The sequence below is a fragment of the Podarcis erhardii genome, assembly GCF_964252035.2.
Source record: "Podarcis erhardii genome assembly, chromosome: 9".
In the NCBI taxonomy this organism is placed as follows: domain Eukaryota; kingdom Metazoa; phylum Chordata; class Lepidosauria; order Squamata; family Lacertidae; genus Podarcis; species Podarcis erhardii.
In genome coordinates this window covers 44,279,268-44,299,286 of record NC_138512.1, presented here as the reverse complement: position 1 = coordinate 44,299,286, position 20,019 = coordinate 44,279,268, and the positions used below count along the sequence as shown (strand labels likewise).

General features: G+C 44.5%; 1 protein-coding gene across 7 annotated transcripts in view; it reads right to left on the bottom strand.

Annotated features, from left to right (window-relative positions):
• The window catches only part of INPP4B (inositol polyphosphate-4-phosphatase type II B), a gene marked incomplete at its 5' end in the record, with an annotated part of 286,774 nt that overhangs the window by 104,479 nt on the left and 162,276 nt on the right, over window positions 1-20,019 (bottom strand). For all 7 annotated transcript variants that reach the window (XR_014160193.1, XR_014160194.1, XM_081876074.1 and 4 more), the window contains 2 exons: window positions 13,895-13,974; window positions 17,114-17,164. Coding sequence is in view for 5 of the 7 variants with exons in the window: in XM_081876074.1 (XP_081732200.1) it covers window positions 13,895-13,974; window positions 17,114-17,164 (131 nt within the window). The remainder of the gene's footprint in view (window positions 1-13,894; window positions 13,975-17,113; window positions 17,165-20,019) is intronic.

Below are 20,019 nucleotides of genomic sequence, written 5' to 3'. Positions count from 1 at the left end.
CGTGCTTCGCAAGACGAAAAACTCGCAAGACGAAAAAACTTGCGGAACGAATTAATTTCGTCTTGCGAGGCACCACTGTATATCAGAAGTAATTCATTTATAAAAGAAATGAACACTTAAAAAAACCAAACACCTTTTAAAAAACAAAACAAAACAAACAAAAAAGATGTTTAAATCTTAGCTGAGTCATTTTCTGTAGTACAAATGCAATATGCTCCAGACAACAGGATGGAATTCAATCGGTGCCTAAAAGACAGTAATAAAAGTTGTCTTGCAGCTATATCATTCAGCAGGGAGTTCCACAGTCTGGGTGCCACCACGGAAAGGTCCTCTTTGGTCGCCAGCCATTGTTCCTTAGCTGGCAGTGGCAACCAGAGAAGCACCTTTAGAGAAAATATTAACAAAACTGGCAGGTTCTTGCAGGAGAAGGCAGTCCTTCAGATACCAAGGATAGAATGCAGAATTTCAATGCTATAAATAGAGAGGGTGCATTTCCCTGTGCGCAAGACCAACATCAGACATTTTTGCCATAATTTGATTTCATGACATCATGATGCACACTATGCACACACAGTCCTCCACATTAAAGCAATCAATTAACATATGGAAGAGTCTTCCAAAATCCGAACCTACAAAGTGGGTTGTAATGCTATTACACCACACCATAGGCAGAAATAAGAGATGACAGCTCTGGACCTCTGCGGATCTCTTAGCCCAGCATCCCTGACTGGTAGCATATGATAAAGGACTAAATCTCACTGGTTAATCTGTACTAGCAAATCATGCAGATTACATTTTGGCTTCCCAATTCTGTTTTAAACTATTATGGTAAATTCCCCTTTGATTTGAATCATAATAGTTTATTATATTGACCTTATTATACCTCTCTGCCTCCCTCCCTTAACAACAAGCACTAATAAAAGAGGCTTCACTAACCAAGCAATCTGTTTGTGCAAGGAGAATGTGAATATGCAAAAACAAAGAGTGGTTGCTAGCTCACATATACCTTTAAAAAGCCCAGTTGCCACAACAGATGTATTGGTCAAAAATGTCAGTTTACAGCAGATTAGAATGTTTTGATGAAAATGCTTAACTTCTGACTCATTGCCAGTTTGCATTAAATATTCAGCTATTAAACTATGGATTACAGACTGTCACAGGTTTAATCCTGTTGGTTGCTATAGATTTCAGATGCAATGAAACTGTATGTAGCCTGCCAATCATATACCATAAGGCTACGAATGAAATCTTCTCTCTTTCTGTTTCTCTTTTGCAGTAAACAAATCCACTCCCACCAAACAGAATAGGTAATTTATTTAACAAGGAACAACTTAGATGTTCATGATTTATTGATCAAGAAGTTCACAATGCATTACCAGAAGTGACGCGATTAGAGTACACTTAGAACCATAACGAAAGATTTAGATAAGTACAGTGGTACCTCAGGTTACATACGCTTCAGGTTACATATGCTTCAGGTTGCAGACTCCGCTAACCCAGAAATAGTGCTTCAGGTTAAGAACTTTGCTTCAGGATGAGAACAGAAATCATGCTCCAGCAGCGCGGCAGCAGCAGGAGGCCCCATTAGCTAAAGTGGTGCTTCAGGTTAAGAACAGTTTCAGGTTAAGTACGGACCTCCGGAACGAATTAAGTACTTAACCTGAGGTACCACTGTAATGTAAGTGAGATATATCATAACTTTTGAATGACCTTCATAATGGTTTTATAGCGATAGGTTATATTTTTAATTTCATTTATAGTCTTTCGAGATTTCTATTTCTGTTTACTGCCATTGCTATCCTCATGCATGAAAACAATCAAGAAGTATATGGAAAGAAGAAATATGGTCATTGCCCATACAAATTGTTCAAAGAGTTATTCCGCAGGTTGTAAAGCTGTAAACAGATCAAATCAGTCAATGCAACTGAGAAAAGCCATCATCTAGGATAGTTAGAAGAAAAAAACACCTGCAGATTCATCTTGTCTTTTTATTGTCTGAGATTGTTCCCATTGTTTGATGCTGTTTTTAGAGTCCAGGCATACTGAGGACAAGTTCTACACAGCTATGGAACAGAATGGAATAAATACTTGGTATTTATAAATCCCCCAGCAGACGTGGGGATACAGGGCATAGCCCGTAACTGGTTGTGCTCTTTTATCTCTGGTCGGGGACAGAGGGTGGCACTAGGGAGGGAAATGTCGTCGCGCCACTCCTTGGTGTGTGGAGTGCCGCAGGGCGCAATTCTCTCCCCGATGCTTTTTAACATCTTTATGCGCCCCCTTGCCCAGATTATCCGGAGCTTTGGGCTGGGCTGTCACCAATATGCTGATGACACTCAGCTCTATCTGCTGATGGATGGCCACACCGACTCGGCCCCGAACACACTGACCAGATGCTTGGAAGCTGTGGCTGGATGGTTTCGTGGGAGCCGATTGAAACTAAATCCTTCAAAGACAGAGGTCCTATGGCTGGGTCAGGATGGCATGGGGATGAGGGACCAACTCCCTTCTCTTGCAGGGGCCCAATTAGTGCCATTGCCTTCTGTTAAGAGTTTGGGTGTAATCCTTGACGCCTCCCTTTCCATGGAGGTGCAAGTTACAGCAACAGCCAAGGCGACATTTTTCCACCTTCGCTGCATCAAGCAGTTGGTCCCTTACCTTTCCCGCCCCGATCTGGCCACAGTGATCCATGTGACAGTCATCTCCAGGCTTGACTACTGTAATTCGCTCTACGCGGGGCTGCCCTTGAAGCTGTCCCAGAAACTCCAGCGGGTACAGAATGCTGCAGCCAGGCTCCTCACGGGGTCTCTGCCATGGGAGCATACTCACCCAGTGCTTTTCAAGCTGCACTGGCTCCCGGTGGAGTACAGGGTCAGATTTAAGGTGCTGCTTTTGACCTTTAAAGCCCTTGACGGCCTAGGACCCTCGTACCTATGGGACCGCCTCTCCTGGTATCCCCCACGGAGAGCCTCAAGGTCCATAAATAGCAACACCCTAGTGGTCCCAGGCCCTAAGGAAGTTAGATTGGCTTCAACCAGAGCCAGGGCCTTTTCAACTCTGGCTCCGGCCTGGTGGAACGCTCTGCCTCATGAGACCAGGGCCCTGCAGGATCTGATTTCTTTCCGCAGGGCCTGTAAGACAGAGTTGTTCCGCCTGGCCTTTGGCTTGGAGCCAATTTGATTCCCTCCCTCCCTCTCTTTCTTTTTTCTTTTCCTTCTCCTCCTGCGACGAGGCTACATTTTAATATTTTAATGTTCCATTATTTTAATGTTGTTTTTTATTTTTGTTTTTAAGTTGTAATCATTCTTCTTGTTTTTATTATTGTTTGTAAGCCGCTCTGAGCCCGGCCTTGGCTGGGGAGGGCGGGGTATAAATAAAAAAATTATTATTATTATTATTATTATTATTATTATTATTATTACTGTGGCTCATAAATACCCTATTTCCCATTGGAAAACACGGCTCCCTACCTTGTGAAATGGGGAAAAAGACAGATATATGGTTGCTACGGTTATTAGGTTTTGGCTAAGGCATGCAGCAATACACTAGTGCCTCCAACAGCTAAGTGCTCTGACAAGGCCCTGAGAGTACATGTCAGTTGCCCAAAGACAAAGAGAATCTGTATCTGAACAGCATAGTGCAGTAAATTTGTGTGATTCAAAACATTTTCTCCTGACCTGCCATTTACCAATACAGAACCAAATCTCAGTTGTAAGTGAAGGAGGGGGGAAAATGAACATATCAGCAAGCAGGAAGATGTGTTGGTGGAACAGAAATATTTAATTCTTCACTGGACTCCATCTTAGCTTAATCTCGTTTTCACACAAACAGGGCTTACACCCTTCCAGATGCCTTCATTTTTGCTGCTTGTAAGAATTTTGCATTGGGTTAGGCTTTTCTGTGTTGCATTTTCCCCAGACTTTTTGTATCGCTCTAAACCTCTGATTAATCTTTGTTACCACTTTTGGAAGAGTTCATTTTTCCCTTAATCAGAACTGTTCCTTGTGATTTTTACACACAGCTACCTTTTCTGTGTTTTTCCCCCTTGCATTTTGGCTGGTTGCAGGCCTGAAAGTAACACAGAATTCTTTGTCACAACTATAAACAAGAACTTGACAATCTCTTCTGCTGGCTTTGCAGTTATTCAGACTTTCAACAGGATTTGGGTTTGCTTTTGCAGCTGCTTCCTCACGGCTTTAATCCCTCTCAAGGGAGGATGGGCTCTCAATGCTAAAGTCTGCTTTTCCCTTTCACCACAAGAAAGTTACTATCTACAGTCTCTGAATCAAAGTTGTCTGCAAGCTCATGGAGCAACACAACAAACACAGTCCCTCCCCTAAGATGCTCATTTAATACTTGGTGGCCAAAACAAAACAAAATTGCATCGTCCAACACTTTCTTCAGCTTGCTAAATCATTTCCTTCAATTCTTTTCCCATTACAGCCTTTGATTGTTCAATCTCTGCCAAACAATCCTATGTTTTTTTTCCTTAGCTTCACCTGCCCCATTCAGAAATCTCTGCAGCCCCTATAAAACATGAGTAAATTTATTGTGATTTCTTCTCCTGTTCACTAGCAATACTCAGACCTGTGCAGAGGTACGGGGGGAGGTGGGTACACTTGTCCTGGGTCTCAGTAGGATAAGCTGGTCAAGGGACCCTGTCAGGGACCAGCTGTTTTTTTGTTTGTTTGTTTGTTTTATTCGTAATTTTATTCTAACAGGACTTCCACCCCCAGCCTCAGACAAGCTCTGCACGGATCTGGCAATACTCTTGTATAATTTAGATCTACATTGGCTCCCAGTACGTTTCCGAGCACAATTCAAAGTGCTGGTGCTGACCTTTAAAGCCCTAAACGGCCTCGGTCCTGTATACCTGAAGGAGCGTCTCCACCCGCATCATTCAGTCCTGACACTGAGATCCAGCGCCAAGGGCCTTCTGGCAGTTCCCTCACTTTGAGAAGCAAAGTTACAGGGAACCAGGCAGAGGGCCTTCTCCCATCAGATGTCAAAGAAATAAACAACTATCTGACTTTTAGAAGACATCTGAAGGAAGCCCTGTTTAGGGAAGTTTTTAGTGACTGATGTTTTAATGTATTTTTAATCTTTTGTTGGAAGCTGCCCAGAGTGGCTGGGTATAAATACATCATCATCATCATCATCATCATCATCATTATTCATTGTGGAATCTCTCTTCCATACTAGCTTGCTGCTCTTTTGCCTCCTTCAGTTCCACTGAAATCTGCCACATATCTGTTGATTTCCTTTAGACTACAGTGGTACCTTGGGTTACATACGCTTCAGGTTACATACGCTTCAGGTTACAGACTCTGCTAACCCAGAAATATTACGTCGGGTTAAGAACTTTGCTTCAGGATGAGAACAGAAATCGTGCAGTGGCAGTGGGAGGCCCCATTAGATAAAGTGGTGCTTCAGGTTATGAACAGTTTCAGGTTAAGAACGGACCTCTGGAACAAATTAAGTACTTAACCCGAGGTACCACTGTATTTCAGTCCACTGACTCCCCCTTCCACCTAATAGAGCTCTTTCTTGCTTCCAGGTTACATGCCAGCCCTAAGATTTCACTTCATTTTTCCCAAACAAGAACCTGGAGAACAAGATTCCTGAAGCAAGGAATCACTTTATATGGAGTATTCAGAGTAGCCTATCTTACAATAACTAACGTATTCTTAGCAGCCATGCTAACTCTTTTACATATGCTTTCACTCTCTCTCTTATCTCATTTCATCCTTTTCCTTGTCTCCTCGGCTGCTATCTTTTTGAACTTTCGCTTTCCAAGCAGCACACACTACCTGTCATTCACTCTAACTCTGCCCAGAATTCCATCACACACCCCTGTTGCCAATCATTATTCCACTCACTCCACTCAGGAACCCAGAGAAAAAAGAAAAGCTGATGGCATATTTGCATGTTAATACTGAGTTATGACACTCAGGCTTTCACAAGCATCACCCTCCCTCATAACACAATACACACAACTAAATCCTGCAGTCTAATAAAATATATACATTGCTCTTAGCAGCAATCCTTGATGAAAAGAACAGGTTTTTATTTTTATTGCAAAATCCTTAATTCATTCTGTAAACCGCCATTTCCATGCAGATTCACCAATTAAAACTGTGAAACCCTTTGCAGATTTTCTGCTTCCAGATAGTTCTAGTGATAAATAAAATGTCATTGAACAGATTTTACTATTCCTTTTGTTCACCCTAATATAAAATGCTATTACACACTTTGCCAAAGTTCATCTCCACTTTTCTAATGTTTTGCCAAGTATATAGAGCCAAGATGACACCCATCTGCTTCACTTTGGCTTGTCACTACCAGAAAGAACTATTCTATGTTAGCTGTATATAACTGAATAAATAAAGTTGATTTGTGAGGAGAGAAAGAGTGCAAAGCCCCATATTAATTGCATTTCCTAAGGAATAAACATGCATTAAAAAAAACCTGCAGGTGTTTTGAAAGCCTAGCCATCAATTAAGCATGCATAATATGATTTGTATTTAATGCTCTCTGAATTCTTTGAATCTCTGAACCACAGCTTCTCAATTTCATGTTGTATCTCAAAAATAAAAATAAAGCAGAAGCTGCTTTATACTGAGTTGGACCACTGGTCCAATTAACTGTGTGTTTACTGACTGACAGTGTCTTCCAGCCCCATCTGGAATTGCCTGGGGTTGAACCTGGAACCTGCTGCATGCAAACCATGTGCTATACCACTTAACCATAGCCCATAAAGATGTATATATCTTAAACATGTACTACTGGAGGTAATAAAAAATCTGTTGGCCTAAGCAGCACACAAAACCCATCAAGTATTTAAACTGGAACTGAACAGCAGTAGAAGCAATATATATAGCTATCCATTTTTATTGTTATTATTGAAAATCAAGTAAGTGTGAATTTGGGGCACATGTGGGATACCATTAGCTCACCGGGCATATATCTATCCTGGCTAGTAAGTAGTGAGGTTCCAACTGCTTTCATCACTCAGAGAGGGCAAGACCAATTGAAACTGATCTAATAATCAGGTTACAGATAGGTAGCCGTGTTGGTCTGCCATAGTCAAAACAAAACAAATTCCTTCCAGTAGCACCTTAAAGACCAACTAAGTCAGTTCTTGGTATGAGCTTTCGTGTGCATGCACGAGGTATCTGAAGAAGTGTGCATGCACACGAAAGCTCATACCAAGAACTGACTTAGTTGGTCTTTAAGGTGCTACTGGAAGGAATTTGTTTTGTTCTAATAATCAGGGCAAGACTGTGTCCCCAGCCTCTCAAATTCTGAGTGTATTTAAAAAGCAGCCCCCAAGAGCAGTCAAATACATATCCTTTTGCCTGCAAAGGAGATGCTAAACTCATTGGCATCTCAGTAGATATAGCGCTGACTGACCAAGTCATTAATCACCAAGAAGAACTCCATAAGATGGCACTTTGCAGACATAATTGCAGCTGTTAGGAACAAATTACTCATTGCCATCACTGCTGTAGCAGAGCCCAGAATATAGATAATTTTTACATGTCTATTAGCTAAGATGTGAGTCATCTGGCCTCCACAGCTCCTTCCTTGATTAGTCAGTTATCGGGTCCAATTCTTTGAGGAAAGGGGAAGAGATAATATTAAAGCCTGTATTAAATTAATGTACTATAATCTTGGGTGCAATTGGTCCAGATGGGGTACTATTCTGGTTCCTAACAATTGTGTAGCTTTTCCTCCATCATTACAACTTCATTCTCCTAAAATAAAATAAAATAAAATAAAATAAAATAAAATAAAATAAAATAAAATAAAATGATGAGTTTGCAACTTAGCTTCAATTCACTATAGATCCCTGCAAAATTTGATTTGTTATTTTTCTTTGTTATTTTTTTGCAGAAGTCAAATATTCATGCTTCCCAAATTCAGACTCCAGTCCCTAAACCAAAAATGTATTCTGGTCTGTATGGATAAACAGATGGAATTAAGCAAGTTATTATTTATTACCAACCCCCAACCCCCCCAAACTTTACAAACCAACAGTTCCATGGGATGGAAGCATGTATACAGAAGTGTAACAGCAGCCCTGCTAGATCAGGCCAAAGACCCATCTCTTCCAACATCCTGTTCTCACAGTGGCCAAATGCATATTCCATACTTTCTACTTGTTACCTTTAACCATGGTTTAGAGCAGGGGTAAGCAACCTAAGGCCCAGGGGCCGGATGCGGCCCCATCGCCTTCTCAATATGGCCTGCGGACGTTCCGGGAATCAGCATGTTTTTACATGAATAGAATGTGTCCTTTTATTTAAAATGCATCTGTGGGTTATTTGTGGGGCATAGGAATTCGTTCATTTTTTTCCCTTCAAAATATAGTCCAGCCCACTACATGGTCTGAGGGACGGTGGACCAGCCCATGGCTGGAAAATGTTGCTGACCCATGGTTTAAAGGTACACGTTCAATTACACCAACTATGGTTAACCCTATGAAATTCTCAACCATGATTAAAGCAGGCCAGATACAGGAGCAGGGAATTCACCCCAAAGAGGGGAGAGAAGGAAGCAAGGGAAAGCAGGCCAACAACCCTATTTCACTTTCAACTATGTTTAATAAACTGGCAGCATTATGGGTTAGGGAGAGGCAGAACTAGAATAAAATGAAACACATTCACAGGCCAAAAATACATGCTTAAATATCCTGTAGTTGACTTAAGCTTTGTGCATTTTAAGAATGGGAGCTGAAATATACTCGGAGTCGCAAAGTGATTTCATGCTCTTTATTCAGCTCATAGTGGTGAGGAGGAATGAATGAAAGTCCCCTCAAAGTATCTGCCTTATATACATTATTTACACAATGGGCTGCACATGATTGGCTAATTCCGGAATTGTACTGTAAACCAATCAGGTTGTGGATTCACTTCAATCTGGAGCATGATTGGGTGGTTCCTGCCAACCAATCATACTGCTGCATTGTTCTAGGACCAATCAGACTGCTGCATTCTGAATCCTATTGTTCTAGGACCAATCAGACTGCTGCAGTTTGGATCCTATTCGACTCAGTACATAACACCCCTCCCCTCTAAGTTCCAGTCCTGCCCGGGAGGTCGCATTCATAGTCCTCAAGGTACGCTGGCGGCCTACGTGTGCGTTGCGGCCTGGGGTGTTCCCTGGTCCGGGGTTCTGGTTCTGGCTCGTGTTCCAAGGATGCTGGCTGTGATGGGGCTGTTTGGTCTGGCGCAACCGGCTCGCTCAGTCGTGGTTCTGGTTCCGGTGTCCTTTCGGCCTCCCGGGACCTCTCTGTATTTACTGGTTCTGCCTCTCCTGCTGGCCCCTGCTGCTCTATGGGCCTCACTGCCCCACTGTTCCCCTGGGACTCCTCTGACCTGTCCTCCTCCTCCTGGTTTTCTCCCGGGAATCGTCGCCGTATCTGGTCACAGTGGCGGCGCCAGCATTGCCCCCCATCCGTTAGCACCTCGTACGACACGGGGCCAGTGACCCTGGTGACTGTGGCGGGTACCCATGCAGGGCCTGCCCCAAAATTCTTTGCGTACACTGGGTCCTGGGCCTCGAAGGTCCGGGGGTTCCTGCCTTCCCCCACCCCTACCTCATCCTGAGCTCTATCGGGGTGAAGGCGGTCCAATCTGATTGCAAGGCGCCGACCCATTAGTAGTTCAGCGGGGCTCCGGCCAGTCGTTGAGCTGGGGGTGCTGTGCTGTGCTAGAAGGAATGTGGCAAGGCGGTACTCCCAATCCCCTTGCGTCATGCGGCGAAGGGTGTCCTTGGTGGTCCGCACCATGCGTTCTGCTTGGCCATTGGTGGCAGGGTGGAATGGCGCCGAACGGATGTGGCGGATGGCGTTCTGCGCTGTGAAGGTTTGGAATTCTCCTGACGTAAATGCAGTCCCGTTGTCTGAGACGAGAGTGTCAGGGAGCCCGTGCGTTGCAAACAGCCTGCGTAGTACCCGGATGGCTGCGGATGTAGAAGTGGATGGTACCAGTGCGACTTCCAGCCATTTGGTGTAGGAGTCCACCACTATGAAGAATGTTTTCCCCTGAAAGGGGCCAGCGAAGTCCACATGCAGGCGTGACCATGGTGCTCGGGCAGACTCCCAGGACTGGACTGGGGCCCTTGGGGGATCTGGGCGGGATTCTTGGCAGGCCTGGCAGTGTTTGACCCAGGCCTCTATCTCTCCGTCGATCCCCGGCCACCACACATAACTCCTGGCAAGGGCCTTCATTCTTACTACCCCTGGGTGTGTCTCGTGTAGGGCTGTGAGGACCCTTTTGCGGAGGGGCTGGGGAACAACGACCCTGCTTCCCCATAACAGGCACCCCTTGTGGGCCGACAGTTCATGTTTGCGGGTTGTGTAGCTGGCGAATTCTGGCCCGGGGCTGCTGCTGGGCCATCCCCTCCACACCCAGTCCAGGACCCGGGAGATGACCCTATCTTTCTTGGAATGGTGTGCAACTTCTTGTGCCTGAATGGGGCGGTCGGGAAGCAGCTCCAGGCTCATAACCTCTTGTGCAGGTGCCGGGTCGGGGCCTGTTTCTGGTAGTGGTAGCCTGCTGAGGGCGTCCGCATGGCCCATCGCCTTCCCAGGGCGGTGAATCAGTGCATACTGGTAGCTGGCAAGGAAAATTGACCACCTGAGGACACGAGGAGACAGCACTTGGGGGGTCTGCTTTTCGGGGGCAAACAAGCCAAGCAACGGTTTGTGGTCAGTCACCACGGTGAAGGGCCGCCCATACAAGAAATCATGGAATTTTTTTACTCCCTTCACGATTGCCAGGCCCTCCTTGTCGATTTGTGAGTAGTTCCGCTCGGTTGCGTTGAGTGTCTGGGAAAAGTATGCCACCGGTACCTCTCTTCCATCTGGGAGTTGGTGTCCCAGGACAGCGCCAATGCCATAGGGTGAGGCGTCGCATGCTAGCACCACCGGCAGCCTCTCGTCGAAGTGTGCCAAGACCGAGTTTGAGACAAGCAAGTCCTTGACTGCCTGGAATGCGGCCTCCTGGCGATGGCCCCACACCCAAGGGGCCCGCTTGTCCAGGAGTCTGTGTAGGGGCTCCGCTACCGCCGCCTTGTGGGGAAGGAAGGAATGGTAAAAGTTCAATAGTCCCAAGAAGGCCTGAAGTTCAGTCTTGTTCCTGGGCGCTGGGGCATCACAAATGGCCCGTACCTTGTCCCCAGTCGGGTGGACCCCTTCTGCGTCCACCATGAATCCCAGAAAGTCCACCTGGGGCACTCCTAGTAGACATTTTTCCCGCTTTACCTTGAGACCCGCTGTCTGGAAACGGTGCAGAACGGTGCGGAGGCGGTCCTCAAACTCCTCTGGTGTGGGCCCGGCAATCAACACATCATCGAAGAAGGGGGTGACGCCAGGAATCCCTTTAAGGAGAGAGTCCATTAGATTCTGGAATATGCCTGGTGCCACGCTGACACCGAATTGTAGCCGCTTTACCCTGAATGCTCCTCTGTGCGTCACAATCGTCTGTGCCTCTGCTGTTGCCTCATCTACTGGCAGCTGTTGATATGCTTGGGCCAAGTCCAGCTTGCCAAAAATTTTCGACCCAGCCAGGGTGGCAAGGACATGGCTGACCACTGGCACTGGGTATGCATGGGCCGTGAGGGCCTTGTTTATGGTACATTTGTAGTCTGCGCAGATGCGGACTGAGCCATTAGGCTTGACAGGTGTGACGATTGGGGTTTCCCAGGGGGCATTAGGTACCGGTTCCAGCACTCCTTGCTCCACGAGCCGGTCCAATTCCTCGTCTATACGGGGTTTCAGAGCGAACGGGACCCGGCGGGCCTTGAGCCTGACTGGTCGTACTGCGGGGTCAAGCTGTAGAGCAATGGGGGGGCCCGTATACTGTCCCAATTTCCCATCGAAAACCCCCGGAAATTCCTTGCATATGGCGTCCACGTCCACTTGTAAGCTAGTGTGGTTCACCCCGGTGACAGCTAGCCCCAGTGGTCCAAACCATGCCAATCCCAGTAAGCTAATGTAGGGGCCCTTGACCACAAGCAAGTCCAGTTGCCGCGTCCGCCCTCGGTATTGCACCCTGAAGGTCCCCACCCCCATTGTGGGGACCTTACGTTTCTGGAAGTCCCGGAGGGTGAATGGGGCCGGCCTGAGTTTGGGACCCCCAGTAGGACACAGTTTCCTTAAGGTCCTTGCCGAGATTATGGATAGAGTTGAACCCGTGTCAAGCTCCATGCAGCATGGGGCCCCCTCTATCTGTACCTCTATATAAATTTTCTCTATGTTGGGGTGGGGCAACTGGTATACCTGGAAGTCCGTGAGCTCTGTCGAGTTGCCTTGGTGCGTTGGGCTCCGGGACCTGGGGTTCTTGGATTGGTCGTCTGATGCCTGGTGTCGGGTGGGCCGAGCCCGACACACCCGGGCGATGTGTCCCGATTTTCTGCACTGTCTGCACTCTGCATTGCGGAAACGGCAGGTCCTCCTCTCATGACTTTCTCCACAGCTTGCGCAGTTCCCTCCTTCTCGTCGAGGCAGCTGTGGTATGTGGGCTGCTTGAGTGCGCTGCTGTACTCGGTGCACCTCCTCCCTGTCAGATCCTGAGTCGTCGGTGAGGTCTTCATGGTGGACCCTCGGTTGGGACGGCTGGCTCGGCCGTGCCTCTTGTGTCGACCTCTCGGCAGCTTCCGTTGCCAGGGCCTCCTCCAGAGCGACCTGGAACGTTAGGTTCTTCTTAGCGTAGAGGCGTCGTTGCAGCTTCTCATCCCTCAGGCCACCGACGAGGCGGTCACGAAGCATGTTCTCCAGCTCTGAGAAGTTGCAGAACCGGGCGGCTTGGCGGAGAGAGGTCACAAACCCAGTTATGGTTTCCCCAGGGGCTTGCCGCTTTGCGTAGAAGGCATTTCGACGAGCCACCACTGAGGGCTGTGGCGAAAAGTGCCCCTTCAGCTGTTCCATTATTGTTTTGTATGGAACAGTAGCAACGTCTTCAGGCGCAAGGAGAGCCCGGGCGATTTCAAATGTCTCCTCTCCGCAGACGCTGAAGAATATTGCCCTCTTCTTGGCGTCTTCATCATCGGTGACCCCTTTGGCTTCTAGGAGGAAGGTGAAACGGGAGGCGTACGCTTCCCAGTCTCCAGATGCTGGGTTGAACGGCGAGAAGTTGCTGTCAGTTGCCATTCTGAGTTCCTTGTGTCCCGGAGCTGAAGCCTGGATACACGGTGCGAGGCAGCGGTGCGGCAGGTGGCGGTGCTGCGGTGCTGTGTGTGGCAGTCAGCTCAGCGGGATCCCATCCTCGTCGCCAGTGAAATATACTCGGAGTCGCAAAGTGATTTCATGCTCTTTATTCAGCTCATAGTGGTGAGGAGGAATGAATGAAAGTCCCCTCAAAGTATCTGCCTTATATACATTATTTACACAATGGGCTGCACATGATTGGCTAATTCCGGAATTGTACTGTAAACCAATCAGGTTGTGGATTCACTTCAATCTGGAGCATGATTGGGTGGTTCCTGCCAACCAATCATACTGCTGCATTGTTCTAGGACCAATCAGACTGCTGCATTCTGAATCCTATTGTTCTAGGACCAATCAGACTGCTGCAGTTTGGATCCTATTCGACTCAGTACATAACAGGAGCACTTGAGACAGATATCTGATAAGCAAAATGAAACAAACCATTAATTGTTGGTTATTAAATTTATAGTGTTGTGTATTGTTACTGCATTACTATACTGTATTTAGACTTTGATTTTTATGTGAAACGCTTTGAGCACAGATTTACTTGTGGAACAAGTAGTATAAAATTAAATTGACAATTATATATACCTTTAGTTTTAAAACACAGCCAAGCAACAGTCATTAAATGTCACAGGTTGTTAATCTGACATGATTTGCTATTGACAGCAAGAGACCTACCTCAGGCTGAGTGTCAGTGGCTGCTCCTTTGATTTCACCAAATCACCTACTTTAAATGTAGTACAACCCAGGAAGCTTCTCTAGAAACCAAAGGGAATAAAAGAAGAGAGGTGGGATGAGGTGGGATAGAGGAAGAAGGAAAGCACCTTCATTTAATTTCTCAAGCTGTAATGGTTTATCTTTTAACCTCACACCAGCAAATCTTTCCTTGGTAGCAAGGGAGAAATATTAAATAGGAAACTATTCTCTTGATCTATTATCTGGGGGAATGCCTTCATAGATCAGTCACACTATTATCAATAATTTGTAAAGCTGAGGTAAGAACCTCTTTTTCATAAAAAAGCAAACAGAATGACAGCCTGACAAATAGGATGCTGAACATGTACAGCTATAAAAAAGGGTGTTTTGTTTTCATCACAGGGCTTATATTTTCCTATTCATGGGGTTTTTATATCACAAGTAATGTTAAATCTGCAGAATCTTAAGGCTGTTCTTCTTGCTACAATAATTTCTCAAACCCTGAGGCACTATCATCCTTATTTGCCAAATATAAGCATATTTGTTTTCCAGAGATATTTTTATGTAGCACTTAGAACATGATATTAATAGCAATGTTACATTTCTCCAGTTCATCACATTGTTTGAGGCATTCATTTCTGTATTTCCATTCCAGGAAGGCCAATTTAATTCTAGTACAGATGCAGGGAAATGTATCCATCCAACTATACTGATAAGAGTTATATTGACCTACATTTTTCTGTGCCTCTGAACCAGTGGCAGCCATTTGCATCTTTGTGCAATGCAAACTGTTCAGTGCAAAAAACAAAAACTAATGCATCTTCATCTCTTCTTCCTCTTCACATTTTTCATTTTCTTTAAGAGTCAATTTTAATAGATAACTTGCCAAAGATCTCTGGCTTTTTTTTGGTGTTGGTTGCAAGATGCTTGGTATAGCAATAGTCCTCTTCAGTTCCCACTCCACAAATGTATGGTTTAAAATCTCGCTTCCATCATAACATTTTTGATATCTTTGACTATATGGAGAATTCAAACGTGTCATACCACAACTTGCTCATATAAGGATTACAAAACCTTCTTTTTTATAGGGTCTTGCATTGGCCTACAGAACTTACTTCTCTGCCTCATGCCCCAGAGGTTCGTAAGCTTCTACCACGTCTATTATACAGTACTAATCTATTTCTAAGTAGAATCTGCCTCTAGAGTGGTTCTTAAGGAGTGTATTATAGTCTTTCTGGCCCCTCTAGTCTCCCTGGACATAGGGATACTTCTCAAGCTCCCCTACACCCACACAATGTTGTTGTCGTTTAGTCATTTAGTCGTGTCTGACTCTTCGTGACCCCATGGACCAGAGTACGCCATGCACTCCTGTCTTCCACTGCCTCCCGCAGTTTGGTCAAACACATGCTGGTAGCTTCAAGAACACTATCCAACCATCCCAAATACTGATGGGTTTTGAACTAACCAGAATATATGAATATGGAAACGCTTTTGTTGTTTTTGTTTACTGCTCTCACACAGGAATAGAAAAACAATACTGAACACAGGCAGTTGTGGGGTGGGGGAAAGAAACTAGCAAGATAAATAGAGTACATTTCTGTACAAGGTTTTCCTATGTGATTGTTTGAGCCATTGCTCCATTATTAACTAAGCGTTAGGAGCTGGAGTCAGGCTTAGGTCAGCAATAAAACAGTGAAGCACCTAATGTCAGTGAAGTTAACTATTCAAAGAAATAAAACAGCTCAGTACTAGTGGTCGCAGCAGTAGGTCTTGCCCCAATGAGGTAGTTGCAAGGATTGAAGGTCCCCAAATTCCCATTGCTCTCTAAGGTTTCTTCCCCGGTTCCTTTCCAAAGGCTTTATTGTCTTGTATCTCATTGCTGTACCCTCTTCATTCCTTTTTGTGTTCTGGGAGACCGAGGGGAGAGGAATGGGTCACAGCAAAAGGAGACTCCCTGGATTCTCAGCTGCCTGCCTCATCTCTGTCTCCTGGCCCCCCTCCTCTGAGTCTGGACTGCTCTCTGCCCCAGCCTCTTCCTGCTCACTAAACCCTGTTGCCTCTTTAGTTTCCAATAACTCCTCCTCCCAGTCTTCTCCCTCTGACCACACATTATCGTCTCACCACCAATCCCCTGGCTCTTCTTCCCCTGGGGGTTCCCACCACTCTGCTGTATCCAGCTAGTCCATGACACTAAGCAATCATACTAATGTCTTCTGATGGACAGAACCGCCCCCACCCCACCCAAGAATGTGCAGCGATGTGATATTTACCATTGGTACTCAAGCCCTTTTCAAAAGAACTTTGTGGAAAGAGGAGCTAAGTTTCCAGGCTGTTGGCCATGTCAGCTTTTAGGAGATTCAGTAAATTTAAGAAGGCATGCTAATCAGAGATGAAATTACTGTAGTTAGAAAAAGGGATGGAGGACACTGAGTCAGAAGAAGACTCTTTTCCCACTAGTTCCCCCCAAGGAAAACTGCTCTTTACTGCTCAGTTGGAACAAATGGCAATCTGGTTTTCCACAGATTGATCTTTATCCCGATTTAGAGCTAGCGTGGGTTTTCTCTGGGAAAGGGATGGGGCAAGGGGAAAACTGCTCAGACCCTTTCTAGGCACGGGACAAGTGGAAGAGCAGACAGGCCCTAAGGCATTGCATTGTTCCAGTGTGAACACCCTAATAAACTATGGTTAATAAGGTAGCAATTTAGCATCAGCTAATATTTTAAAAAGAATAATCTCTTTCTTCTTTCAGATGCCTCTTGAAAATTATATTATTCAGACAGCCTTTCAATTTCTTTTTACCAGTAAGTATCTATTATTTCTTTAAATGGTATTTTTATTTATTTTATCTTAATTTTGTGGAGAGGGGTTATTGTATTTTACTGCCTTGTTGCACTTTTACAAAAGTGTGGTCTATAAACCAACCAATTTTTTTTAAAAAAAAAACCCCAAAGCATTTCCTTACTATACCCACTTACCAACAATTCATACAGATAGTGTATATACCTTTTGTACAAATCCCAAGACAAAGAACTGCTATGTCTTCAGTTTTATGGACAAGGAGATATTTTGCAGAATTTGCATATACAAAGGAAGGTCATAAACATCTGGTGAGCATAATGTTGAATGCAAAGACCTATAAGAACTTTGCAAAATGTATACTAAGTTGTATGATGTATATTCATCAATGAAATTAATACTTACCCCAGTATCTGTCCTTGGCTCTTTCTGTTCTGCCAGAATGCTGGTGCGGACCTAGAAAAAGAAAGTGGGGCTTTTATTGTACTAGGATATGCTTCCTACTACATTCTAAGATATTTTCAGGTATCCATTTTGAAAAAACTAATCTTCACAATTTTCTGTTTGTTTGGATTCCAACCCAAATCTACTTGCAAAGCAACAAACTGAAAATTCTGACTCTCACTTGATATTAAATCGTCAGCACATTTGAAAATGGTGTCCAATCATTTTAGTAAGTGCTCAGCAAATCGTAGCCATCCAAAGTATGACAGTTAGTAGTTCATGGAATGATGCACATTTAATTTCCTTTGATTTGGTTTTGTCTCTAGTCTACTGAACTGAAGAGTAAAGAAATGCAAAACACAGGAGAGGCAAGGAAGAGTGTAAGCTGGACTCTATGGCAGGGTCAACTCCTGTATGTACATGGCTGCCACATATCCCAGTACCACAGAATGGCTAGCCGTGCTTATGATATTTGAAAGTCACAGACCAGGAGTGGTAAACCCTTTTGAGCCCAGGGGTTGAATTCCCTTCTTGGCAACATTCTGGGGGGCCACAGGTGAGTGGCAGGCAGGGCCAGAGCACAACAAATGTAACTTCTGCCTTTTGTACAGCAGGCTAGTTTCTATACACACTGTCACACATCCCTCTCCATCCTCCATTCAGGTAAGCAAAGGGCATTATCAACCTCAATGACACAATTCACCAAGGCAAAAACTCAAGGGGGGTACAAAGCTGGGCCAGTGAAGGGAACAGCCTCATGTTGTCTTCTCCAGGAAGTGCAAGCACTCAGGAAGACTGAAAAATGCAGGCCGCTGGTGAGATGATTTGGAGAATGAAAGAAATAACACTCGCAAACAGCCCTTGGGCACCTCAAAAAGGTGAGCACAGCAAAACAAAAACAAAAACCAACAACCCCAAAACCCAAACCCTGTACTCTGCTGATTATAATTTCAAAAGAACTTTCTCTCTTCCCTTTGATAATTTTTATTCCAGTAATTCCAGGAAATAAGGTCAGCGGAGTTCAGACAGGCACCCTCCTTATTGAACTTCCAGCACAGGAAATGTCAAATATGAAGCCTAAATGGGTGTTCTGAAGCACACTTCTCAAAAATCCCACTACACACACTGGATGTGAATTAACAATAAACTTCTGAGATTGTTTAGTACCCCTTTTGTCCTAGAAGGAAGTGACAAAATTAGCTAATGTTGCATAAATGGAAAGACAGCAGGGCTTAGCAAACGTTTACTATTTCTGATTGCGCACCATTTTTTAAAAAAGATAATCTCCTCTTTCTACAAGCTGAACAGATAATCTGACAGCTAGAGGAACAAAAAAATGTTGATGCTTTTCTGTCAGTATTAAGAAACAGTCAGCTCACTATCCTTTCTATAACATGCTTAGTCAACCTATTCTCTTACGAAATAGATTATGAAAATTCAAAGTTAGGTTTTCCAAAAAAAAGTATTCCTAAATTGCAATAAAGCATAGGCAAAGGCTGTAGCTCAGTAGTCTGGCATCAGCGTTGCATGAAGAATGTTCTAAATTCAATCCCTAGCAACTCCAGGTTGGGCTGGGGGAGACTTCCTCTCTGAAGCCCTGGAGAGCTGCCAGCAGTCAGTGCAGAGAACACTGAGTTAGATGGACCAGTAGGTCTAACTCAGTACTAGATAGCTTCCTAGGTTCCTATTATAAAAATGAGCCTGACTGCCCAAAGTTAGCCATTTTCCACTGTTTCTTCTAATAAGCACAAATCTAGACACACTGGGTGACCCATTGAAATCTATGGATTTAAGTCTTTTTATTCCAATAACCTATGTTATATACCACCCACTGCTAACACAATGTGATGAAAAACCTGAAAATGACCCCTTTGTTTTTTTGTTTTTGTATTTTGCAGCAGCTAAAAAGTAAACCCTGAAGAAGGTATGAATAACAAGTATACAATCATTTCCAGAAGGGGTAGCCATGTTAGTTTGTAGCACCAAAAACAAATACAGGGTATTTTGGTATCCTAATGTGGCAAAAGCTTTCATGGACCATGTTATCCAAGGATGGATTTCATGTCATAAATACTAAAACCATCCCATCCGTTTTCCTTCCAGGTGATTCCTTCTCAGCTTTCTTTTTTTGCCATCTTTCTCCCACTGTGCACATCATTTGTTCCTCCCGCTTAACCCCTGAAAACTCACTTTGATTTGCCTCACACTTTTTCTTGGATGATAAGAATTATCATAATAAGCTCAGAAAAGGGAATGCTACTTAACATAAAATTCATAAAATTCATAAAATTCTGATAGGGGTTATTCATGATATATGTAATCATTAGTGCCCAGGCCTGAGTTATAATTTGATCTTTACAGAAGGATGTTTGAAAGACTGTTAGCTTCACAGGTTATCTGCACAAAGTAAATTGAACCCTGTTACTTTGGGTACCTGTTACTTAGGTACCCATTTGACTCCTGACTGCCAGTCCTCCCTTTGACCAAGAGTAACCATATTCCTTTGGAGGAAACCAAATGCCTATACAAACCTCATTTGTCACACTCCACTTTTGGAAAGACCAGAAGCCCATTCAAACCCAACCTAACCCTCCCAAGTTCCCTCATTCCTTTGATAAAATCCAGACTCCCAAATTTACTCCAAACTTCACTTGACTCCCTTTGGGGAGGCCAAATATTAGATCTTCCCTTTAGCTGAAGTCATATTAGACAAATTCATGGGAGGCCAGTTCTCTCACAGCCTAGGAGCTAAATCAAACATCCAGGATCAGAGATAGTATGCCACTGATTACAGTGTTTTGGTGAACAAACATGGAATGGCTATTGTCTCCTTGTCTTACATGTGGGCTTCTTTAAATCATCTGGTT